Source organism: Diorhabda carinulata, chromosome 5 (genome assembly GCF_026250575.1).
Source record: "Diorhabda carinulata isolate Delta chromosome 5, icDioCari1.1, whole genome shotgun sequence".
Lineage (NCBI taxonomy): Eukaryota > Metazoa > Arthropoda > Insecta > Coleoptera > Chrysomelidae > Diorhabda > Diorhabda carinulata.
The window spans coordinates 31,190,873-31,218,815 of NC_079464.1; the positions used below are offsets into that span (position 1 = coordinate 31,190,873).

Here is a 27,943-nt window from a genome sequence, read left to right on the forward strand (position 1 = left end):
TTTGAAAAGTTTCCGAACCGATAGAATTTAGACAACAGACATATCGTTCGTCCAAGCGAAAATTTGAGGTTAGGAAACGGGAAGAAGTCACCAGGGGGTCATATCTAGTGAATACAGTCTTTCGTAGCAAATTTTTTCGCTTGTATTACGAGAGGGAGACATTTGATTCAAGGAAAAAAGTTTGAACGTAATAAAAAGAAGAAAAAGTAAAAATAATCTTATGACAGATGACAGTCGAATATGGCGTCAAGTTGTCAAACCTCCCTCGTACAATATTATTTTTTATTTTGTCTAGTTTTTCGTTGTATTTATCGAATAATAAGAACGAATTTTGTAGGATGGTTTTCAACGGTTCGTTCGATAGTTATTTCTATTGTTCGTTCCGCCCCTGTGCGACATAAAACGATGACAACATTAATACCGTCGGACAATAGACAAAACACCCCTAATACGCATCGGATTTCCCTGTGACAACTCTATTTGAACCATTTAGCAAAATATCGCCCCTCGTTGCACGCGACTCTCTGTTTTCATTGGACGGACTACTTCCCCGGTCGCCAATAGCGGCCGAGATGGGCGGGGCGGATCTGTCATCTTCGTCCTGTCGAGTTATCTCCTGCCTCTCCGCGTTTCTCGTTTCGGGTACAGTGATGGTTTCAGTGCTTGTTTGCGTCTAGTTTCGGGTAAATATTGTAGACACGCACGCACGCACGCACGCTGGCTTCGTTTAAGCGCGACAGTGATTTGGATTGGTGCGAAGACGATTTCTCGGAAGAGGACGTCAAAATGGTCGAAACGTCGCAGCAGAGGAGCGATTTCTTCGGTAACGTTTTTCTCGGCGAAGGTTTCAAACCCGTTTACGGGAATAAATCGAGGGGGGCCGCCGCTTCGTCTAGCAGCACTAGTAGTTCGTTGTTTACTATCGATAGTATTTTGGCGCCGAGGCCAAGTAAACCGACGGTTCAGCAAAGACCGACGATTTTGCAGCACCATCATCCGATGCCTTTGGGGCATTTGGCTGCTTCCGGGGGCTTCGGAACTGGTCCGGCGAATTTTTTGGGTGAGCGCTTCGATATACGTTTCTTCAAACAAACAAAAAAAAAACTTTTATCCGCTTATTTTATTTATTGTATCTAATATCGAAAAGTGACTGTGATTTGAGACACTGATAATATCGAAATAATTCATAATTACACAATCAAGTCGCGTATTTATTGGAAATAATTTGAAAATTATTGATATCTCGAAACGTTACTTTTTAAATACTCTGTATATTGTACGCATCAATATTTCTATCATTTTATTGATTTATTGACACACTTCAATATTAGTTATCGATTATTATTTGTCTAAAACAATTTGAAATTAATCGATTCCTGGAAACGTTATTTTTTTAAAGCTCTGTATAAACTACACATCAATATTTCTACGATTTTAATGAAAATTTAAGACACGATTCGATAATTCGATGATTTTAATCCGTCAAAACCATTTTGTCACTTTTCAAAGACACCGTACACTCCACAATACAATAATTCTATGATTCCGATGAAATATTGACACACCAATCGATTATTCGTTATAATATCGGTTATTAATTATTATTTATCGAAAACGATTGAAAAATAATCGATTCTTAAAGACATTTCTACGATTTTAATGAAAATTTAAGACACGATTCGATAATTCGATGATTTTAATCCGTCAAAACCGAAATGTCACTTTTCAAAGGCACCGTACACTCCACAATACAATAATTCTATGATTTTAATGAAATATTGACACACCAATCGATTATTCGTTATAATATTGATTATTAATCATTATTTATCGAAAACGATTGAAAAATAATCGATTCTTAAAGACGTTTCTACGATTTTAATGAAATTTTAAGACACGATTCGATAATTCGATGATTTTAATCCGTCAAAACCGAAATGTCACTTTTCAAAGGCACCGTACACTCCACAATACAATAATTCTATGATTTTAATGAAATATTGACACACCAATCGATTATTCGTTATAATATTGATTATTAATCATTATTTATCGAAAACGATTGAAAAATAATCGATTCTTAAAGATATTTCTACGATTTTAATGAAATTTTAAGACACGATTCGATAATTCGATGATTTTAATCCGTCAAAACCGAAATGTCACTTTTCAAAGGCACCGTACACTCCACAATACAATAATTCTATGATTTTAATGAAGTATTGACACACCAATCGATTATTCGTTATAATATCGGTTATTAATTATTATTTATCGAAAACGATTGAAAAATAATCGATTCTTAAAGACATTTCTACGATTTTAATGAAAATTTAAGACACGATTCGATAATTCGATGATTTTAATCCGTCAAAACCGAAATGTCATTTTTTAAAGGCACCGTACACTCCACAATACAATAATTCTATGATTTTAATGAAATATTGACACACCAATCGATTATTCGTTATAATATTGATTATTAATGATTATTTATCGAAAACGATTGAAAATTAATCGATTCTTAAAGATATTTCTATGATTTTTAATGAAATTTTAAGACACGATTTGATAATTCGTCGATTATAATTCGTCAAAACCAAAATGTCATTTTTTAAAGGCACCGTACACTCCACAATACAATAATTCTATGATTTTAATGAAATATTGACACACCAATCGATTATTCGTTATAATATTGATTATTAATCATTATTTATCGAAAACGATTGAAAAATAATCGATTCTTAAAGACGTTTCTACGATTTTAATGAAATTTTAAGACACGATTCGATAATTCGATGATTTTAATCCGTCAAAACCGAAATGTCACTTTTCAAAGGCACCGTACACTCCACAATACAATAATTCTATGATTTTAATGAAATATTGACACACCAATCGATTATTCGTTATAATATTGATTATTAATGATTATTTATCGAAAACGATTGAAAATTAATCGATTCTTAAAGATATTTCTATGATTTTTAATGAAATTTTAAGACACGATTTGATAATTCGTCGATTATAATTCGTCAAAACCAAAATGTCATTTTTTAAAGGCACTGTATAGTCCACAATACAAATAATTCTATGATTTTAATGAAATATTGACACACCAATCGATTATTCGTTATAATATCGGTTATTAATTATTATTTATCGAAAACGATTGAAAAATAATCGATTCTTAAAGACATTTCTACGATTTTAATGAAATTTTAAGACACGATTTGATAATTCGTCGATTATAATTCGTCAAAACCGAAATGTCACTTTTCAAAGGCACCGTACACTCCACAATACAATAATTCTATGATTTTAATGAAATATTGACACACCAATCGATTATTCGTTATAATATTGATTATTAATCATTATTTATCGAAAACGATTGAAAAATAATCGATTCTTAAAGACGTTTCTACGATTTTAATGAAATTTTAAGACACGATTCGATAATTCGATGATTTTAATCCGTCAAAACCGAAATGTCACTTTTCAAAGGCACCGTACACTCCACAATACAATAATTCTATGATTTTAATGAAATATTGACACACCAATCGATTATTCGTTATAATATTGATTATTAATGATTATTTATCGAAAACGATTGAAAATTAATCGATTCTTAAAGACGTTTCTATGATTTTTAATGAAATTTTAAGACACGATTCGATAATTCGATGATTTTAATTCGTCAAAACCAAAATGTCATTTTTTAAAGGCACTGTATAGTCCACAATACAAATAATTCTATGATTTTAATGAAATATTGACACACCAATCGATTATTCGTTATAATATTGATTATTAATGATTATTTATCGAAAACGATTGAAAAATAATCGATTCTTAAAGACATTTCTATGATTTTAATGAAAATTTAAGACACGATTCGATAATTCGATGATTTTAATCCGTCAAAACCGAAATGTCACTTTTTAAAGGCACCGTACACTCCACAATACAATAATTCTATGATTTTAATGAAATATTGACACACCAATCGATTATTCGTTATAATATTGATTATTAATGATTATTTATCGAAAACGATTGAAAATTAATCGATTCTTAAAGACGTTTCTATGATTTTTAATGAAATTTTAAGACACGATTTGATAATTCGTCGATTATAATTCGTCAAAACCAAAATGTCATTTTTTAAAGGCACTGTATAGTCCACAATACAAATAATTCTATGATTTTAATGAAATATTGACACACCAATCGATTATTCGTTATAATATTGATTATTAATGATTATTTATCGAAAACGATTGAAAAATAATCGATTCTTAAAGACATTTCTATGATTTTAATGAAAATTTAAGACACGATTCGATAATTCGATGATTTTAATCCGTCAAAACCGAAATGTCACTTTTTAAAGGCACCGTACACTCCACAATACAATAATTCTATGATTTTAATGAAATATTGACACACCAATCGATTATTCGTTATAATATTGATTATTAATGATTATTTATCGAAAACGATTGAAAATTAATCGATTCTTAAAGACGTTTCTATGATTTTTAATGAAATTTTAAGACACGATTCGATAATTCGATGATTTTAATTCGTCAAAACCAAAATGTCACTTTTTAAAGGCACCGTACACTCCACAATACAATAATTCTATGATTCCAATGAAATATTGACACATGATTCGATTATTCGTTATTGATTATCGATTGTTATTTATCTAAACAATTTAAAACTTATCGATTTTTCAATACATCAATTACAGATTTATTCAATTCAATTTTACTATGATTTCTCGACATCGCGTCGGAAAATAACTTCCGAAACGATTACTTCGAAATACCAAAATAATATTCTTCATTACAATAATTTAATATAATAGAAGTAAATCTCCATACTTTTCAATAATCTATGATAATTTATTTATGTACTTTGACGTAGAGGGAAAGTGATTTATTTTTTTTTAAGTTGGATATACTTATTCAATGTAACTGCACGTATAGTTTGTTGTCAAACTTATCATTTTTCATTGATAAATTGTTCAATGTCGAATATAGAATTTAAAGTTTAATCATTCTAATTAAATCGAATTTTACTAAAACTTTTTCTTATTTTGTACTACACAAGTACGTAAATATTAGAAAATGTATTAATATATTTGACATTTGACAACATTCTTAACAAATTCTAATTAAATAATTGGGAAAGGTTAAATCATTCACGTATACAGGGGGCGTATGAAAACGTATTTTTTATTCGAAGTAGGAACATTTGTTTTCCATTTGAATCGATACCGTCGAACCCCTTGCGATTTAAAAGCGATTAAATAATAATTCATATTTTCATCTGAAACGTGCCTCGGGCTTTCGCGATGCAAAATTTTTCCCCGTGCCCTTTTTTTTAGGGATCGTTACGCATGAAAGAACTAAGAGAAAGTTACTTAAAAACTGTTGGATTTTTAAATAAGGAGATTTCGACCCGTCGGGAGTTGTATTTAAAAGCTTACATTCCAGGTTAAACGCCATTTTCAATCCGAAAACTTTCAAAAAATACTTTATCTCGTAAGATACGTTCTTTTGTCATATTTTCGTGTCATCGGAACCACAGAACTACACAATCAATTCCCACCATGACAAAACGCATTCAAAAACGTTTTTGAACTGTCAAAACATCGAATCGATGAATCATCCACCGTAAAGACTTTTTTTGGAACTTAAACTTGATTAAATCCGTTCTAAGATTATTTTTTACGAATTTTTTCTTTTAGAATGAATTAAAATTAAATTATTTACACCTAATAAGTCGTAAACGTGAACATAACCTCTAATCGAACTTGAATTTGCGAATTGAACGCTTAAAAAGTTGTAACGAAGGTATTAAAACATCAATAATCCAGTTTTGGGCAGTGAAATTCGATTTTCGACGTGAAAAATACTGAAATAAACTAGTAAACTAACGAAAATATTCCGATCGGATTTGTTCGAGGTTGGAAACTTTCGGAACGCCCGTCGTAGATCAAAATTTGGTTAATAGGGACGTTTAAGCGTATTTTTTTCGATACCGTCTTAAATACTGAAGAAAAATTGAAGTTGAATCGATTCGAGAGGCGTTTGTCTGACAGACGACGACAAAAATAAGAATGGAAAGGCGGGAGGAAAATGTATTTGCGGTTGAAATCCGGTAAGAATATGGAAAGTTGGTATGGAGATCGTGAAGTGATGTAGCGAGGATCGGGGTGTGATCAGGTGTGAATTCACGCCACGGCAATTTTGAGCGGTAACATCCCCATGCACTTAACAACGAAATCCGAACAGATGTAAATAAATGTATGGAACGTCGATTTATCGTGAATAACGATGTACGACGACGGTCGAGAAAATTTTGGAAATTTGTGACGAGTTTTTAACATACGACGCCCGGTAAACTATAATGAATTGATGAAAATAGAAATTGTTTTTTCGAGATACCGAGAAGCGTGTATTTTTATAGAAATTACAAAAATCGCTGAAAACTAAGAAAAAATATTACAAAATGTCATTTTTTAAAGGCACCGTACACTCCACAATACAATAATTCTATGATTTTAATGAAGTATTGACACACCAATCGATTATTCGTTATAATATCGGTTATTAATTATTATTTATCGAAAACGATTGAAAACTAATCGATTCTTAAAGACATTTCTACGATTTTAATGAAATTTTAAGACACGATTCGATAATTCGATGATTTTAATCCGTCAAAACCGAAATGTCACTTTTCAAAGGCACCGTACACTCCACAATACAATAATTCTATGATTTTAATGAAGTATTGACACACCAATCGATTATTCGTTATAATATCGGTTATTAATTATTATTTATCGAAAACGATTGAAAACTAATCGATTCTTAAAGACATTTCTACGATTTTAATGAAATTTTAAGACACGATTCGATAATTCGATGATTTTAATCCGTCAAAACCGAAATGTCACTTTTCAAAGGCACCGTACACTCCACAATACAATAATTCTATGATTTTAATGAAATATTGACACACCAATCGATTATTCGTTATAATATCGGTTATTAATCATTATTTATCGAAAACGATTGAAAAATAATCGATTCTTAAAGACGTTTCTACGATTTTAATGAAATTTTAAGACACGATTCGATAATTCGATGATTTTAATCCGTCAAAACCGAAATGTCACTTTTCAAAGGCACCGTACACTCCACAATACAATAATTCTATGATTTTAATGAAGTATTGACACACCAATCGATTATTCGTTATAATATCGGTTATTAATTATTATTTATCGAAAACGATTGAAAACTAATCGATTCTTAAAGACATTTCTACGATTTTAATGAAATTTTAAGACACGATTCGATAATTCGATGATTTTAATCCGTCAAAACCGAAATGTCACTTTTCAAAGGCACCGTACACTCCACAATACAATAATTCTATGATTTTAATGAAATATTGACACACCAATCGATTATTCGTTATAATATCGGTTATTAATCATTATTTATCGAAAACGATTGAAAAATAATCGATTCTTAAAGACGTTTCTACGATTTTAATGAAATTTTAAGACACGATTCGATAATTCGATGATTTTAATCCGTCAAAACCGAAATGTCACTTTTCAAAGGCACCGTACACTCCACAATACAATAATTCTATGATTTTAATGAAATATTGACACACCAATCGATTATTCGTTATAATATCGGTTATTAATCATTATTTATCGAAAACGATTGAAAAATAATCGATTCTTAAAGACGATTCTACGATTTTAATGAAATTTTAAGACACGATTCGATAATTCGATGATTTTAATCCGTCAAAACCGAAATGTCACTTTTCAAAGGCACCGTACACTCCACAATACAATAATTCTATGATTTTAATGAAATATTGACACACCAATCGATTATTCGTTATAATATCGGTTATTAATCATTATTTATCGAAAACGATTGAAAAATAATCGATTCTTAAAGACGTTTCTACGATTTTAATGAAATTTTAAGACACGATTCGATAATTCGATGATTTTAATCCGTCAAAACCGAAATGTCACTTTTCAAAGGCACCGTACACTCCACAATACAATAATTCTATGATTTTAATGAAATATTGACACACCAATCGATTATTCGTTATAATATCGGTTATTAATCATTATTTATCGAAAACGATTGAAAAATAATCGATTCTTAAAGACGATTCTACGATTTTAATGAAATTTTAAGACACGATTCGATAATTCGATGATTTTAATCCGTCAAAACCGAAATGTCACTTTTCAAAGGCACCGTACACTCCACAATACAATAATTCTATGATTTTAATGAAATATTGACACACCAATCGATTATTCGTTATAATATTGATTATTAATCATTATTTATCGAAAACGATTGAAAATTAATCGATTCTTAAAGACGTTTCTACGATTTTAATGAAATTTTAAGACACGATTCGATAATTCGATGATTTTAATCCGTCAAAACCGAAATGTCACTTTTCAAAGGCACCGTACACTCCACAATACAATAATTCTATGATTTTAATGAAGTATTGACACACCAATCGATTATTCGTTATAATATCGGTTATTAATTATTATTTATCGAAAACGATTGAAAACTAATCGATTCTTAAAGACATTTCTACGATTTTAATGAAATTTTAAGACACGATTCGATAATTCGATGATTTTAATCCGTCAAAACCGAAATGTCACTTTTCAAAGGCACCGTACACTCCACAATACAATAATTCTATGATTTTAATGAAGTATTGACACACCAATCGATTATTCGTTATAATATCGGTTATTAATCATTATTTATCGAAAACGATTGAAAACTAATCGATTCTTAAAGACATTTCTACGATTTTAATGAAATTTTAAGACACGATTCGATAATTCGATGATTTTAATCCGTCAAAACCGAAATGTCACTTTTCAAAGGCACCGTACACTCCACAATACAATAATTCTATGATTTTAATGAAGTATTGACACACCAATCGATTATTCGTTATAATATCGGTTATTAATTATTATTTATCGAAAACGATTGAAAACTAATCGATTCTTAAAGACATTTCTACGATTTTAATGAAATTTTAAGACACGATTCGATAATTCGATGATTTTAATCCGTCAAAACCGAAATGTCACTTTTCAAAGGCACCGTACACTCCACAATACAATAATTCTATGATTTTAATGAAGTATTGACACACCAATCGATTATTCGTTATAATATCGGTTATTAATTATTATTTATCGAAAACGATTGAAAACTAATCGATTCTTAAAGACATTTCTACGATTTTAATGAAATTTTAAGACACGATTCGATAATTCGATGATTTTAATCCGTCAAAACCGAAATGTCACTTTTCAAAGGCACCGTACACTCCACAATACAATAATTCTATGATTTTAATGAAATATTGACACACCAATCGATTATTCGTTATAATATCGGTTATTAATCATTATTTATCGAAAACGATTGAAAAATAATCGATTCTTAAAGACGTTTCTACGATTTTAATGAAATTTTAAGACACGATTCGATAATTCGATGATTTTAATCCGTCAAAACCGAAATGTCACTTTTCAAAGGCACCGTACACTCCACAATACAATAATTCTATGATTTTAATGAAATATTGACACACCAATCGATTATTCGTTATAATATCGGTTATTAATCATTATTTATCGAAAACGATTGAAAAATAATCGATTCTTAAAGACGATTCTACGATTTTAATGAAATTTTAAGACACGATTCGATAATTCGATGATTTTAATCCGTCAAAACCGAAATGTCACTTTTCAAAGGCACCGTACACTCCACAATACAATAATTCTATGATTTTAATGAAATATTGACACACCAATCGATTATTCGTTATAATATCGGTTATTAATCATTATTTATCGAAAACGATTGAAAAATAATCGATTCTTAAAGACGTTTCTACGATTTTAATGAAATTTTAAGACACGATTCGATAATTCGATGATTTTAATCCGTCAAAACCGAAATGTCACTTTTCAAAGGCACCGTACACTCCACAATACAATAATTCTATGATTTTAATGAAATATTGACACACCAATCGATTATTCGTTATAATATTGATTATTAATCATTATTTATCGAAAACGATTGAAAAATAATCGATTCTTAAAGACGTTTCTACGATTTTAATGAAATTTTAAGACACGATTCGATAATTCGATGATTTTAATCCGTCAAAACCGAAATGTCACTTTTCAAAGGCACCGTACACTCCACAATACAATAATTCTATGATTTTAATGAAATATTGACACACCAATCGATTATTCGTTATAATATCGGTTATTAATCATTATTTATCGAAAACGATTGAAAAATAATCGATTCTTAAATACGTTAGTTCAAAAAAACGCCTTTATACCACAAATATCTGGATTCTCGTTTAGCCCAACTTATTAGGAGTTACACAACACGTTTATTATGTTGATGATGCACGAAAGGTACCAAAATCGTTATTTTCGTTTCAGCTATGGCGTACCCGGGGCTGTATCCCGATTACGTGCATGCATTGGCGGCGGCGACTCAGGCGGCTACTTTAGCCGGCGCCGGCCACCATCACGCGCAACACCAACCGCCTAAAAGAAAACGACGCCATCGAACCATTTTCAGCGAAGAGCAGCTCGAGCAGCTCGAAGCTACGTTCGAGCAAACGCATTATCCGGATGTGGTACTCAGGGAACAGCTGGCCTTGAAGGTCGATTTGAAGGAGGAGAGGGTCGAGGTGAGTGCCTTCGATTTTTATTAGATATAAAATCGGCGCGATGCGATTAAATCGACGTACGTGTCGGTGAAATCGCGCTCCGTCGGTTCCGATGTTTATACGCGATGTTTTGTATTCTACCACCTCTATTAATAATTCATTAGAGCCCTCTAGTGGAATTTCGCACTTTCAAGAATTATCCATGTTATTTATTCGTACCCTAATCCCGTAAACAAGGCGAATACGAGGGCGATTCCAAGTATAACCTCCGATCGATCAACATTTTGTTCATTGATCGCGAAAAACCAATCGAAGTTTCATCGATCCGAGTCCGTTATCGGCCATCTTTACACAATTACGTATATCGTTTCGACGGCCATTTTATGTGACCGCGATCGACGGAAAATGGTGGAGCGGAAGTCGAAAATCGAAAACAACCCTCGTAGTACGGGATAAATATGAAATTGTTAAAAATAACGGATCGAATTTAGATTTTTCGATTGGAAAATGCAAACGTGTAACGCCACTCGACTATTTTTGTGTAAATAAAAATTGTGCTGACACATTTCGAAACCACCCAGCGAGAACCACTTCAAAATCTAACCGGTAGTAAGTACCTCGAGTACCGAAGCGAACTATCCGAAGGAATCGATGATTTTTTCGAGATTCGGTAGTTTATTGACATTAGAATCAAGTTATACGAGGACGGTATCGAAAGTACCTGAAACATTTCGAACGAAAACATTTTTTTAATCGAAAACTTTTCGCGGCGATTTCCGATAAGTTTTTTCGAATCTGGGAACAAGAAATAATCCCGGGTGGTTAAATGTGGAGAATAGGGTGTATAAGATGGCGATTCGTACTTTTTTTTAACCGAATGCGGCCGTTTTTGCTGGATTTCGGTGTTTGTCTTCTTCGGAACCGTCTTTGTCTCGAGTTTCAAGTCATGGACAAATTTTCAGTTTCAAACGATGTACCGCACTTTTTGAAACGTCCACTAAGTCCGCTAGCTGGCGCACTTCAAATCTAGTATCTGTTTGATGATTTTCTTCAACATTTCTGGAGTAGTCACGTCATTTGGTCGACCAGTGCGATCTTGGGCTTCGCAGGTCGTACCACCTCGTTTAAATACTCAATATTTTACTGATGATAACGAAAGATCAGTCTTCGACAGAGAATCTAGAATAAAACGATTGATTTTTCCATGTTCCAAATACTAGACAACGTGTAATCTTCAAACTTTGAACATATACGTCTACTTCAAGCAACTACCGCCATATTTAAGTCAATCCAGGTACTTCTGGGACTATCTAAAGCAACTACCGCCATCTCTAGGTCAGGTTAGGTACTTCTGGGACTATCCTCGCGAAATATTTGAAAGACCTTCACCCAGAATAGATCCGGAGACGCAAAAGCGTAGAAAACCTACTAGAGCTTCAAAAGTACTAGCTGGGGATGTTCGGCGATGTTTTTCAAGCAACTACCGCCATCTCTAGGTCAGGTTAGGTATTTCTGGAACTGTCCTTGTATTGTACAACATTTTTTCCCCATTTTTCTTTTCAAATAATCAACTTTTTTTGCGCGTTCGGTTTTTTATAAGATTTTTTTCGAAATTCGTAATTTTTTTCAGTTTTCCCATCGGTTTTTCTCGATCCTTTCGGTGTCACATAAAATTCATATAAATAAATGAAAATAAAATTAATTTATTGGGGTTGCGAAATTTGCAATTCGCTAAATTCCGCGCTCGTTCGAACAAAGTAAAGACGGACTTTCTTTATTCTAGAAAATTAAATGGCTTCGCTTCTTCTTCTTCTTCTTCTTCTTTTCTTTTTAAATATTTTGTTTTGTTTTTTCTCTGTTCGTTTCGGTGTTTTAACGCGGCGTATTTAAATATGGAAAACGGCGGGCGGGCGGGCGGTCGGTTTGGCGGAGAACGGCCAGAAATGTCGGTTAACCGGCGAATTTCCCCGCAATATAAATAAGAGGCAAAGCAGTTTAGTTAGTTTAGCAAATGGAGCGAATGTTTTGACAGTGTATTCGTTCTCTCCTCGACGAGGATTTTCCAGATACAGATCGGGAGAAAACTCGATTAGGACCAGATTGTGAATCTCAATCGAATAAATACTAAAATCACAAATACGATACGCCATACGAGATACGCGATACGTTTTCTAAACGACTAAATATTCAGAAGATCGATTTTATTTCTAAAATTATACGAATAAAGTTTGACAATATAATATCGGAAATAAAAACTCCAAATTTACGAAAAAAAAAAACAAAAAATTTCCATTTTCGACTGAAAACTCTTAGTTTTTACGGTTGCCGATCGTTCAGAACGAGGCGCGTCGACAACAGAGCCCGTTTTTAAAAATTCCCGTTGTTGTTGCCGGACTTGTGCCGATTTTTCGATCATTTAACGCCAGATTTAATATCAGGAAATCGTTGAAATTCGTAAAATTATACAAATAAAGTAAAAATTCCGTAAATTGTTCATTTAAAACGAAGATTTTTACAAATATTTTGAATTTTGATCAATATTCTCAAAAAAAACAGTAAATTTCCCTTTCCGGTTGAAAACTCTTAGTTCCGGAACGCGGCGCGTCGACAACAGAGCCCGTTTATAAGAATTCCCGTTGTTGTTGCTGGACTTGTGCCGATTTTTCGATCATTTAACGCCAGATTTAATATCAGGAAATCGTTGAAATTCGTAAAATTGTACAAATAAAGTAAAAATTCCGTAAATTGTTCATTTAAAACGGAGATTTTTACCAAAATTTTGAATTTTGATCAATATTCTCAAAAAAAAACCAGTAAATTTCCGTTTCCGGTTGAAAACTCTTGGTTCTTACGGGTACCGGTCGACCGGAACGCGGCGCGTCGACAACAGAGCCCGTTTTTAAGAATTCCCGTTGTTGTTGCTGGTCTTGTGCCGATTTTTCGATCTTTTGGCCTCCGATTTAATATCAGGAAATCGTTGAAATTCGTAAAATTGTACAAATAAAGTAAAAATCCCGTAAATTGTTCATTTAAAACGGAGATTTTTACAAATATTTTGAATTTTGATTAATATTCTCAAAAAAAAAAGTAAATTTCCCTTTCCGGTTGAAAACTGTTAGTTCCGGAACGCGGCGCGTCGACAACAGAGCCCGTTTTTAAAAATTCCCGTTGTTGTTGTTGCTGGAATTCGATAAACGCAATTTCGTAATTCGCGTTCGTACTCGGATACTTTTTCTTGTAACGTGAACTAGCGTCGGTTATTCATTTTGAAAACGCGGTTTCCTAAATAAATAGAAAATACGATTTTAACACCGAAATTATCATAATCAAATATAATTATGATCAAATATAAAGGAACAAAGTACTGAAAGTAACGATTTAGCCGACAAAATCGCCCGATTTGAACCCGATTGAGTTTCGGGACGAATCGAACAGGGAAATCAAAAATCAGCGTCTTATCTCCTCTTCACATCTTTGGAATATCCCGAAACGACGATTATTTATCGAAAGCATCGAAATATTAAAAATAAAATCGATTAATCGAAAATATCGTAAACTCTAGAGGGGGTAAAAACTTTCGACCGGTAGTGTATACAAGACCGAAACCAGGAAATTCGCTTAATCGTGCCGTAAAAATGAAAAAATAATAGACAGAAACAGTTAAAAATAGAAGGAAATTGAAAATACGAAGTATTGTTAACAAGATTTTGTTAAAATCCTTCATTTTCGTCAATAAATTCGAAATTTACGAAAATGGAAGCCAAGTATTTATCGTACGTCAATTGTCAATTAAACCGCCCTCTCGATAATGATATAACACATCTAGTTTCTACGTAATAAACAATAATTCCAATTATGCCGCTTACTTGCACGTCAAAGACATATTTAAGTCAGTTTTATACATTAATAAGCCTTGTTGTCTGCTTTGTATTCGTCATATATCCTTTGATCCTGCGCTTCCAGGCGGCATTTTCGACTGAACACCTCAACTGAAAATAATTTCATGTTTTTGATATTCTTGATGTCTGCATTCTACCTGGAAACGAGGCGATGTCGCATTGGCGTCTAATAGATACGCGATATTATGATTTCCGATACGTTATTTGCGATTTAGAAGTATATAAACAAGCTACAAACTCACTTTCCTCTATAAACAATCGTATTTTCTTAATAAAATTGATAGAAAGAAAAAAAGAAGAAGAAAAAGAAGTATAAATGACATGACGTTTATTTCCATAGCATGCTATTTAACAAAACGTATCCTATTTATAAACAATATACATATATACATATGTGTTGCCTAATTTTAGGGGCATCACTTTTTAAATATTTAATATATACATATTTAGCTAATGCTAAAAGTTTTTATATTTTTTAATTGACTAAATTTGTGTGTACGTAAATAAAAATTTGATTCTAATTTAATTAAACCGAGAAATTTGAGTTTTCGTCTCAGAACGGAAATGTCATTTACAAGGAATGATGACAGCGCGATTTTTGACGTTTACATACATTGGCGTAGAAAAAAATTTTTATGTTTTTTAATTGACTAAATTTGTGTAAATAGACCGAATAAAGTCTTAATAATTGAAAATTTGATTGTTATTTAATTAAACCGAAAAGTTTAAGTTTTCTTTCTCAAAATGCACGTGTATGTTATGAAATCTCATTACGTGTATGTTATTGTTAAATGTTAAATTTACAAGGAATGTTGGCAGTGCGATTTACGACGTTTACAGACATAGGCGTAGAAAAAAGTTTTTATGTTTTTTATAAATAGACCAAATAAAGTTTTTAGTAAGTAAAAATTTGATTTAATTAAACCAAGTAATCATCTCGATTTTTTTACTTGTTTTGGTACCTTTATTGCTGATTCCAGTAGTGTATGACCGATTAATGGAATTTCCTGGTTTCGGTGTTGTATACACTACCGATCAAAAGTTTTTACCCCCTCTAGAGTTTACGATATTTTCGATTAATCGATTTGTTTTCAACATTTCGATGCTTTCGATAAATATTCGTCGTTTCGGGATATTCCAAAGATGTGAAGAGGAAATAAGACGCTGATTTTTGATTTCCCTGTTCGATTCGTCCCGAAACTCAATCGGGTTCAAATCGGGCGATTTTGTCGGCTAAATCGTTACTTTCAGTACTTTGTTCCTTTATATTTGATCATAATTATATTTGATTATGATAATTTCGGTGTTAAAATCGTATTTTCTATTTATTTAGGAAACCGCGTTTTCAAAATGAATAACCGACGCTAGTTCACGTTACAAGAAAAAGTATCCGAGTACGAACGCGAATTACGAAATTGCGTTTATCGAATTCCAGCAACAACAACAACGGGAATTTTTAAAAACGGGCTCTGTTGTCGACGCGCCGCGTTCCGGAACTAACAGTTTTCAACCGGAAAGGGAAATTTACTTTTTTTTTTGAGAATATTAATCAAAATTCAAAATATTTGTAAAAATCTCCGTTTTAAATGAACAATTTACGGGATTTTTACTTTATTTGTACAATTTTACGAATTTCAACGATTTCCTGATATTAAATCGGAGGCCAAAAGATCGAAAAATCGGCACAAGACCAGCAACAACAACGGGAATTCTTAAAAACGGGCTCTGTTGTCGACGCGCCGCGTTCCGGTCGACCGGTACCCGTAAGAACCAAGAGTTTTCAACCGGAAACGGAAATTTACTGGTTTTTTTTTGAGAATATTGATCAAAATTCAAAATTTTGGTAAAAATCTCCGTTTTAAATGAACAATCTACGGGATTTTTACTTTATTTTTACAATTTTACGAATTTCAACGATTTCCTGATATTAAATCGGAAGCCAAAAGATTGAAAAATCGGCACAAGACTAGCAACAACAACGGGAATTCTTAAAAACGGGCTCTGTTATCGACGCGCCTCGTTCCGGTCGACCGGTACCCGTAAGAACCAAGAGTTTTCAACCGGAAACGGAAATTTACTGGTTTTTTTTGAGAATATTGATCAAAATTCAAAATTTTGGTAAAAATCTCCGTTTTAAATGAACAATCTACGGGATTTTTACTTTATTTTTACAATTTTACGAATTTCAACGATTTCCTGATATTAAATCGGAAGCCAAAAGATTGAAAAATCGGCACAAGACCAGCAACAACAACGGGAATTCTTAAAAACGGGCTCTGTTATCGACGCGCCTCGTTCCGGTCGACCGGTACCCGTAAGAACTAAGAGTTTTCAACCGGAAACGGAAATTTACTGGTTTTTTTTGAGAATATTGATCAAAATTCAAAACATTTGTAAAAACCTCCGTTTTAAATGAACAATTTACGGGATTTTTACTTTATTTGTACAATTTTACGAATTTCAACGATTTCCTGATATTAAATCGGAAGCCAAAAGATTGAAAAATCGGCACAAGTCCGGCAACAACAACGGGAATTCTTAAAAACGGGCTCTGTTGTCGACGCGCCGCGTTCCGGACGACCGGTATCCGTAAGAACCAAGAGTTTTCAACCGGAAACGGAAATTTACTGGTTTTTTTTGAGAATATTGATCAAAATTCAAAATATTTGTAAAAACCTCCGTTTTAAATGAACAATCTACGGGATTTTTACTTTATTTTTACAATTTTACGAATTTCAACGATTTCCTGATATTAAATCGGAGGCCAAAAGATCGAAAAATCGGCACAAGACCAGCAACAACAACGGGAATTCTTAAAAACGGGCTCTGTTATCGACGCGCCTCGTTCCGGTCGACCGGTACCCGTAAGAACTAAGAGTTTTCGACCGGAAACGGAAATTTACTTTCATTTTCCTACTAAACTATGAGATATATGTCGATAAATCCGCGTGTACTGGTCAATGTAGACAGACCGAAAGGCGAACGTATCGAGCCGAGCCGAACCCGATCAGATCCCTTTCGATCGAAGCTATTCGAATCGAAAGCAGCAACGGTCACAATTGGTAACCAACTGAATCGCCGACCGAGGAGGTCTCGGATACGAACTAGTCTCGTTCGAAGAAGAAAAAGAAGAAGAAAGTACATTACAGATGTAATATGTCAATTCGTAATACTTCTTGGACACTTCAATCAATTTATAGCTTCGATCAGGACTTTTCGGCCTGTCCACGTGGACATTTTTGTACTCAACAGCTCGTGGACGCGATTTTGGTACTTCTAGTCCCAGCTGGTTTTTCCTCGGACTTCCCACCGTGTATATTCTTGTATTTGACTGTCCGTTACATTCCGAATTGCAAAAAAAATGTTTATATTTAAGAATTTAGAAGTAAAACAATCGAAATAACCTCAAAATGTAGAGGAAACACTAAATTTATTAACGTCCCGTCACGTTTATTCATTAAACACGTAAACAAAAGCTGACGTGTCAAATTCTTCGTTTTTTTTTATACGAAACACTGGCCTTAACCTCTCACGCCCGTCCAGCCAATTAATAGCAACTGTAATCAATCGATTCGCACATAGGTGGCGGCACGGCTACGGAACAAACATATAATTCGATGATCTATACGATTCCGTACTTTCTATGCGTATTCTTAGATGTTTAATTAACAAGTTCGGGGTAACCGTAAAAGTTAAAATCTTATATAAATATATTTTCGGAAAACTTAACCGATATTTTCGGTTATTCAATTTCTAAATGGAATATATTCGCTATAAAGCACCTAATTGGTCTCGTTATTAAGATCTGGGCGCAATTTAATATCCTTATTAAAACGAAAAACGAAGAAGAAGGCGGCTGAGAAATAATAAGTTTTGCCTCGGCAAAATCTGAATTTGCAATTAACTAACCGTTCGGAAAACAGTCAAAGTTAAGGGAAAGTTAATGAGGCAAAAGTTGAAGTTACACTGTATCGGTTGTTTGGTCAGGGGCGGATTCGGAAATGTCTCCGTTCAAATTCGAAATTATTAAAACTACAATCGCGAAAAAAAAAAAAACGCAAAATAACGATTAATAACGAACTGAATTTTTCCTACGCCCTTGGTATTCGAATAAATTCTATTTTTAAACAACCACGACGTCAAAAAGAAGCGGTTACGTCATAAATCTTGATGGTTCGACGTTACTTAACCTCAAATTCGCCACTTACGTTTGGAAATATGGCAACATCGATGCGAATGTGTCAAATCTTGTGCTGACGTCATAAAATTTGACATTTTCAACTTTTATCGAATAAAGTTACGGCCGTTCAGAAGAACTCGAAACGTCTCGTAATTAAATTTATATTTAAACGTCCTGTATAATTTGAAATTGTTAAAAAAAAATTATAGTATTATAAAAGTGTTTTTGCGGGCGAGTCCGTTCCTGTTACAAACAAGAAACATCGAAACTGGGAAATAACTCGTTAATATTCATTTAAAGCTAATTTCTCATACGGAAAGAAAATCTAGAAGCCTTACGAAGTACGTCGCGATATTACCGCATTAAACGTCGAATTTTTCCAAAAGAAATATCGTTTTATTAAAATTTCAGCTTTATCGAATCATTTACAAAGAAACTTGACGTAATTACAGCTCAAAAATTTAACGTATAAAGTAAAAAACAATAATTAAATCACTAGTTATGTTAAAAATTAACTTTTTTTATTAATAAACATCAAGAAAACGTCAATAAAAATTTTTAATTATATTTTGCGTAATGTTTCACTTAATCCGTCCCTGTCCTTTACGATACAGTTGAAATAAAAACGTTTTTGTTCATTATATTACCCCTTTTGAAAACATATCAGTTCCGCCCGTACGTTGCCAAATCGACGTGGAATAAAAATAAATTTCTCCAAAACAGATACGTAGAACATAATCAAATCAAAACTATACGCCTCGTAGCATCGATACAAAGCAACTTTTCGCTGTTTCATATTTTCGATTCTATCTCAGCCGAGAAATAAAGGACGGTAGTAGATGCCTAGCAACAACGTGTATATATATGTACGTGAAACTAAACGATACCTTCTGGCAACGGATTGACTTCCACTTTTTATCAATTCAAATAACTGTAAAGTGAATTGTTTTTTGGATTGTTCCATTTTTCTTTTGGCGAAAAAGTAAAATACAATACCGGCTTCGGATGAATATTTACAATTATACGGAATTATCAGTAAAGCATTTGTCAAATGTCAATCGTATACAGTCAACTGTATTATCGACCGAGCATAAAAATGGCTTAAAACTCGAGAAAACGAGGTCATTAAAAAGTCTGTCAATTTTTAATGCGTAGCATTGTCTCTGTGAACCGTCAAAGGTATCGGCTTCAACTGTCATAAGGGCGTTTCTGAAGGGATTTACCAATGGGTGGTCGTTACTCTCGTAAGCATCTCATTCGGAACAGGGTCGGTTTTAAAAAAAAAATAATATATTTAAAATAAAAATTCGTTGTAAACTAAATGAATGATTAATTGTAGTACAACATATTATACGGGGAAGTCGGAAAATTTCTATTTACGCATTATTTCATATATACATTTATAGTAAATGTCAATATTTAAAAAGAAAATATCTAAAAATGTACTCAACTAAATAATGAAGCTCGTTTTGAGAAAATAATCCAGTCAGGAATAAAAAAAAGCCTTCGAGAAAACAAGAAAAGTCCTTTTTCCAGAAAAACAAACATTGGATAAAACTTAAGAGAGATTTTCCGAAGTCCAGTAGAAGATATCCCGAGGTTATGGACACATGCGATTACGTTCTCTGCCTCTTTTCCGAAACCGTTTCCTTTATCCTTATCCAGCCACCGCTAGAGATCCATTAACTATGTAATTTCTTTTGGGGCGTCCCTTAAGTGGATAAGCCGCAAAGAATTAACTTCCCGACGTACGAGAGAAGTTAATATTGTTAACTGAGTTAAATTTGTTTATACGGATTGTCCCAAGAAATGCTTACGAGAAAAAATCACACGGGATTAAATCTGGCAACCGTTTGAGCCAGTAATTAAATCAACGCCGTGCCTTTCATTGGTTGTATCTTTTGCTTCCGCGGTCGCTTTAAACTTCCGTTTCCAATAAAATTCCCGTCTCCACTTTACCCAACCTTGCAGTACGTGATGTACGAAACTGACATAAATTATACAGGTGAACAAAATATATCAAGTTTTGAATGTATCAGGACATTAAAACAACAATAAAAGAAAACGTATTGGAAATTCTTAAAAACGGGCTCTGTTGTCGACGCGCCGCATTCTGGACCACCGGTATCCGTAAGAACTAAGAGTTTTTAACTGGAAAGGGAGATTTACCGTTTTTTTTTTTGAGAATATTAATTAAGATTCAAACTACTAGTAAAAATCTACCGATTAAATGAACAGTCTACGGAATTTTTACTTTATTTTTACAATTTTACGAATTTCAAGGATTTCCTGATATTAAATCCGGCGGCAAAAGATCGAAAAATCGGCACAAGTCCATCAATAACAACGGGAATTTTTAAAAACGGGCTCTGTTGTCGACGCGCCGCGTTCTGGATCACCGCTATCCGTAAGAACTAAGAGTTTTCAACCGGAGACGGAAATTTACCGTTAATATTCAAACTATTAGTAAAAATCTACCGATTAAATGAACAGTCTACGGAATTTTTACTTTATTTTTACAATTTTAAGAATTTCAAGGATATCTTGATATTAAATCCGGCGGCAAAAGATCGAAAAATCGGCACAAGTTCGGCAACAACAACGGGAATTTTTAAAAACGGGCTCTGTTGTCGACGCGCGGCGTTCTGGATCACCGGTATCCGTAAGAACTAAGAGTTTTCAACCAGAAACGGAAATTTACTGTTTTTTTTTTGAGAATATTGATCAATATTCAAACTATTAGTAAAAATCTACCGATTAAATGAACAGTCTACGGAATTTTTACTTTATTTTTACAATTTTAAGAATTTCAAGGATATCTTGATATTAAATCCGGCGGCAAAAGATCGAAAAATCGGCACAAGTTCGGCAACATAAACGGGAATTCTTAAAAACGGGCTCTGTTGTTGACGCGCCGCGTTCCGGACGACCGAACTAATCTACAGTGCGGCTATTGAGAGAACTTCAAGCTTTTTGAGGGTCACGTGACAGCCCAAAGTTATCCTGAAATATTTTCACTCAAAATAGAATAAGTACTAATGATTTTCGTGAATATATGGCTTCTGGAAAGTCACTTCGACAAAAAAATTTTGATTAACGTTTACAAAACATTTGGAATCGAGTTTTCCCTTTTACGCCGAGCTTGGGGTATTCCTCTTGCCGGATATAAAACTCCAGCGCCATCTTTAGGCGTATTTTTCACCAAATTTTCGCCAGGTCGAACTTTACGCGACAAAATAATGTCGTCGGAGTTTATTTTTAACAATTTCGTTGTACTCGGAGTAAGCGATTTTCGCCACTTTCGTTTCTACGGGACCACTGATTACGAGGTGCGATCGAAAAGTATAGACAATATTCGTGCCGAACCTCGTCGAATTTCGGAGTTTTTATTAAGATCCGTTTAATTCGCCGCAACGTTTACAAACAAAAAAAAACTTTTTTTTTTTCTTATTTTCGTTGTAATTATTCGCCGCGTACGCGGTGCTCGGCGTAAAACGCACTTTTCAGCTCGGAATAATCCATCAAAGCCCACAATACTCCTTTTATTATTAAACGTTTCCCAGTACATATAATTCAATTAAGTTGGCCGCGGCGGCGGGAGCGTGTTTTCCCATTCGTTGTTTGGCTTGGCGGGCCGACGCGATTCGGCGGCGGCGGCGGCGGCGGCGAGCGCGCGCTTGTTTTAGCGTCGTTTCCAGATTATTCTATTACCGCGTATCAACATCGGGGAGGGCTAATTTTGTTTATTCTCAAAACATACCATTGTTTCAAATGGATCAAAAATTCAGCGGAAGGTTAATTAGAGTTGTATGCATACATACGCCCGCGCTCCCCTTTCTTCTATATTAAACGCGCGCCATCGATCGGCACAACCTCAATCTCCGGCTTCTGTTCGTTCGGATTCTTTTTTTTTTTTTGAAAATTCACTCCAAAAATATATCGGTTTAAACGCCCCATCGACGTTTCAAGTCACATAATTCGATTTTGAACGAAATCCATCCTGTAATTCGAATTCGAAGCGAATTTATCGACGCACAACCGAAAAAACCGACGCCCCGTGGTGTTTCCAGCGATTTTTGTCTTATTTAGAACCGATTTTCCCTTTAAAGTCCGTTGTTTGCAATATTCCAGGAGTCATCGCCTCATTTGGTTGACGACCGCGATGCCGGTCCTTGCAGCCTCGCTTTAACCCGCGAAAACGGGTGAATAGAGTACCCGGGGGACTTCTTCAGGTCTGTGGATTGTACCATAGATGATTGCAGGTGGAACTAACGCCCAAGTACTCCTCAATTTAACGGTACGTCGCCGCGATGTCAGTTTAAACGCCCCATCGACGTTTTATGTCACAAAATTCGATTTTGAACGAAATCCATCCTGTAATTACACAAAACTTGCATAAAGCGATGATTCCAGATGACGATTCATCGAATTCAAAGCGAATTTATCGACGCACAACCGAAAAAACCGACGCCTCGTGGTTTTTCCCGCGATGAAACGGTTTTTTGCCTTATTTAGAACCGATTCTCCCTTTAAAGTCCGTGTTCCTGGAGTCGTCACCTCATTTGGTTGACGACCGCGATGCCGGACCTTGCAGCCTCGCTTCGACCGACGAAAACGGACGAACAGTGTCCCCCAGAGTACCCGGAGGTATTTTTCAAACAAATGCCGCCATCTTTAGGTCTAATTCCGATTTGATAATGATCGTATGTATGAAAAACACAAAAATCTCGACGCACGACCGAAAAAACCGACGCCCCGCGGTTTTACCACCGATGAAACGGTTTTTTAACTTATTTAGAACCGATTTTCCCTTTAAAGTCCGTTGTTTGCAATATTCCAGGAGTCGTCACCTCATTTGGTTGACGACCGCGATGCCGGACCTTGCAGCCTCGCTTCGACCGACGAAAACGGACGAACAGTGTCCCCCAGAGTACCCGGAGGTATTTTTCAAACAAATGCCGCCATCTTTAGATCTAATTCCGATTTGATAATGATCGTATGTATGAAAAACACAAAAATCTTGACGCACGACCGAAAAAACCGACGCCCCGCGGTTTTACCACCGATGAAACGGTTTTTTAACTTATTTAGAACCGATTTTCCCTTTAAAGTCCGTGTTCCTGGAGTCGTCACCTCATTTGGTTGACGACCGCGATGCCGGACCTTGCAGCCTCGCTTCGACCGACGAAAACGGGCGAACAGTGTCCCCCAGAGTCTGATTCCGATTAAATTATATATTTGCACACAATTCGATCGAGAAAATTGTTTTTTTTAATCACATAAATAATTAAGTGGTGTCGGAAAGGCTTCTCGCGATGCGGTAAGTAGCCTTTTAAAAATCCGAATATTTACACAGTGAATAAATTAGATTTGTTCGACTAATTCACGAATAAATGGAATATAAGGTTTCGGGAATCGATACCAGACTATACAGAATGGGGAACGTTTGCTTATTTTCGGGGGGGTAATTTGCGTATAAGAAGAAGGGCTTCTCGGTATAAAGCGTGATAATAGGGAAGCTTTTATATATTCGATATGGATTTATTAGGGTCCTTTGGCCCTACGGCGTTTTTCTCTTCGGATCTTTCGTATTTCGATATTTTTCTCCGCTCTGTGGCAGATTTACTTTTAAGGTATCGCGTGTCTCTTTGCGTTAAAACGATATTATGTACCGAAATAAAAACGTTTACCGATGACGTTTTTCATATTCGAACAAAGAAATATTCAATTTGACGTTTCATTAAAAAAAAATCGACTCTGATACGGCGCGGCGTACTACAACACCCTGTAATAATAAGAATAATTTTAAAATGTCGAGACTAATGATGGTTGTAATCCATAAAAGTTTCAAATCGATATCTCAAAGAAGACACTAAAATTTATCACACTTATCGATCACCCTGTATGTAGTATTTTACGTCAAAATTAATGACGTCGACATATGCGTATTCGTTAAAAAAATCGACGTTTGAATTTTAATTTGGAAAGTGTTGTTTACAAAATAATAAAATTGTTTGATGTTATACATACACTCTGTATAATATTTCGATTCAATTTATCAAAATTTACATCAACATCAAATTATTTATATAAATGCGGCAATGTTGGTTCATACGTTCGACGTGAATTGACAGATGTATAATATAATTCTATAAAATCTAATTGAGACTAATTTTCATCAAGCTACGTCCTATATACTAAATTAATACGAATTATACGATAGTTATTTGTAAATCAAAAACCATTTTAACAAAAAAAATCAATTTGTTAATGTTTTTATTTGACCTTGTTCCCACCCATAACTTTCGATCTAATCGGGTTTGCCAGATTTACTTATCCGAGGAAAATATTTATTTTCAAAATATAGAATCTAATATACACCATCCCAGAAAATGTTTTATTATATAAATTACAAACAAATTTTAATTAAAATATTCTTTATATTTTGCTAGACAAGCATAAATTATAATAAAAAACATTTTTAATAAAACGAATATACTGATATTAAGACTTTTTTATAAATGCGGCAACGTTGGTTCAGACGTTCGACGTGGATTGACAGATGTATAATATAATTCTATAAAATCTAATTGAAACTAATTTTCATCATGCTACGTCCTATATACTAAATTAATATGAATTTTAGGATAGTTATTTGTAAATCAAAAACCATTTTAACAAAAAAAAATCAATTTGTTAATGTTTTTATTTGACCTTGTTCCCACCTATAACTTTCGATCTAATCGGGTTTGCCAGATTTACTTATCAGCGTAAAATATTTATTTTCAAAATATAGAATCTGATATACACCATCCCAGAAAATATTTTATTATATAAATTACAAACAAACTTTAATTAAAATATTCTTTATATTTAGCTAGACAAGCATAAATTATAATAAAAAACATTTTTAATAAAATGAATATACTGACATTAAGACTTTTTTATGAATGCGGCAACAGTGTACGACATAAATTAACAAGATATAGTATGCAACACTCATAACACGTTTGTATGTAGTGCTGCAATATTAATCTTTTGTTTTATATTATTAAATTATTTGGGTTTTTTCGAAATACTATCCACCGAAACGTAATTATAAACGAAGATAATAGTTGGTTAAATAATTACGAATGATGGTATTTAATCGTTTATAAATTAAAATTTCAAAACAAAAAATTTCCCGGTCTAAATAACGATTGTATCGGCGACGTAAGTAAACGTCGTCTATAATGAATCGAGGTTTATTGTATCTGCGGTTCTAACCAAAAACAAACATTCAAATTATATCAGCGGCTGAAAATGATAATTGTATTTATTAATGCGATGATATGAGTACGGGGTATCGAATGTGGATTTTGCGGGCGTTTATTCTCGAACAATGGAAGGATTATTAACAGTGTTTTGTTAGGTGAAAACCCTCTTCAGAATACAACTACGTATCGGGGAAGCCTTTCCCTTCACTTGCTGCATTAGAGAACAACTTGTTTATTTATTTTCGTAAGTGATACATTTATATCGATTTTGATGAATTGATTGTTGATATAGATAGAATATATTATTAAAAAAAAAAACAAATTAGTCACTTTATTTATTATTATAATATTACAGTATTTAAACGTAAATAAAACATCAATAATACATCTTCGTTTATTATAATTTGGCCTCTGACGCTTAAACTATACAGTTACACGGACAGCTACTCGTGTTTGAGTAGTGGCTAAGCATCCAAAAGGAGTAAAAATGATATTTAACGTATATTATAATAAGAATCGATTCCTAACGAATTAGTAACTAATTTAGAAACATATTTTAGTGTGAAATTCAGTGATGTAAATAAATAATCGATTAAATATACATTTAAAGTGACACTTTTTGATGTAGATTAAACAAATTAAAACTTAAATTTAATTATAACTTTTAAAATCGATTCGTAATCGATTCTGTCATGGAACTATTATATAGATAGAGAAATGCCGTACGTCAAGTTGTTAACCTTTGAAACACCCTTTCAAGATTTATATTTCCATTTTGATTTCCCCTTTAATAACAATAGAACGGGAATAATAAAATTTAATTACCGTCAGATGATGATATCAACCTCGAAACGTGCTTAACGTCAAAAGCAGGGCAACTTGACGGCGTTGCAGACGGCTGAAAATGACGAAACGAAATACGAGAAAGTCGGGTGTTATCAGCCTGACTCTGATATTATACCGTGTATTTGCATCACAATAATACCAATTCGAGTGTCGGTTTTATTCTAAGAACAATAGAAGACGTGAATGGTTTTTCCTTGTTATACAATAGAACTGTAATATAAATAGAAATTTGAGATGAATATAGTTTTGTTTTGTTGCAGGTGTGGTTTAAAAACCGTCGCGCAAAATGGCGGAAACAAAAACGCGAAGAACAGGAAAGATTAAGAAAAGTGCAAGAAGAAGACGTCGTGTGTAGTCGGCCGACGGCCGGTGACCAAACGACGCGATTGGTCGAATCGCAGAATTTCTCCGAGGACGATTCGTCGGATCTCGAAGTGGCATAGTTTCCGATTCAGGTCGTCGAGACGATTCTATCTAGTCAATCGAATGTTTTGTAAATAAATTTTGTTTTGTTCAAGTTTTTAAAATTGGAAACTGACGTTTTTTGAATTACGAAATTTACTTTGTTTCTAATAACCGCTCAAATAAGAAATAACGATTTATGAAGAGTGATTCGTATTGTGGATATAAGCAAATTGGACGTTTACTTTATACCGGGTGCGCAAAATAAGAACGGTAGTCGGCTATATCTTCATATTACGGCCCCGGGGAAAATAGTATATATGAAAGTAGCGCCGGGAAATACGTGGAAATGTTTTTCGAAAATTTTGACTCACCGCTAGACGGCGTATTTGAAAATATGTGATTGAAAAAATAAAATTTTTCGAAATTTATCCATTTTAGTTGGACTCTATATATGGTAATCGAATTGTTCAACAAATTCTGAGCATTTTTTATTATACAAGTTTCAGTCTATCTCTTTAAATAAGAGATGGGGGAGA

At 33.7% G+C, this 27,943-nt stretch overlaps 1 protein-coding gene across 2 annotated transcripts; it reads left to right on the forward strand.

The window, feature by feature from the left end:
- Positions 1 to 659: 659 nt before the first annotated feature.
- Positions 660 to 27,480, forward strand: LOC130894617 (homeobox protein goosecoid). Of its 2 annotated transcripts, XM_057801544.1 has the most exons (3): positions 660 to 1,060; positions 10,589 to 10,842; positions 27,263 to 27,445. In XM_057801544.1, exons 1-3 carry the CDS (start codon positions 787 to 789, stop codon positions 27,443 to 27,445), a joined length of 711 nt encoding a protein of 236 aa, XP_057657527.1. In that variant the 5' UTR covers positions 660 to 786. The 2 variants fall into 2 exon arrangements, 1 of the variants encoding a protein (XP_057657527.1); XR_009059350.1 differs by lacking the exons at positions 660 to 1,060; positions 10,589 to 10,842 and adding an exon at positions 26,166 to 26,400 and having other exon boundaries at positions 27,263 to 27,480.
- The last annotated feature ends 463 nt before the right edge of the window (positions 27,481 to 27,943 follow it).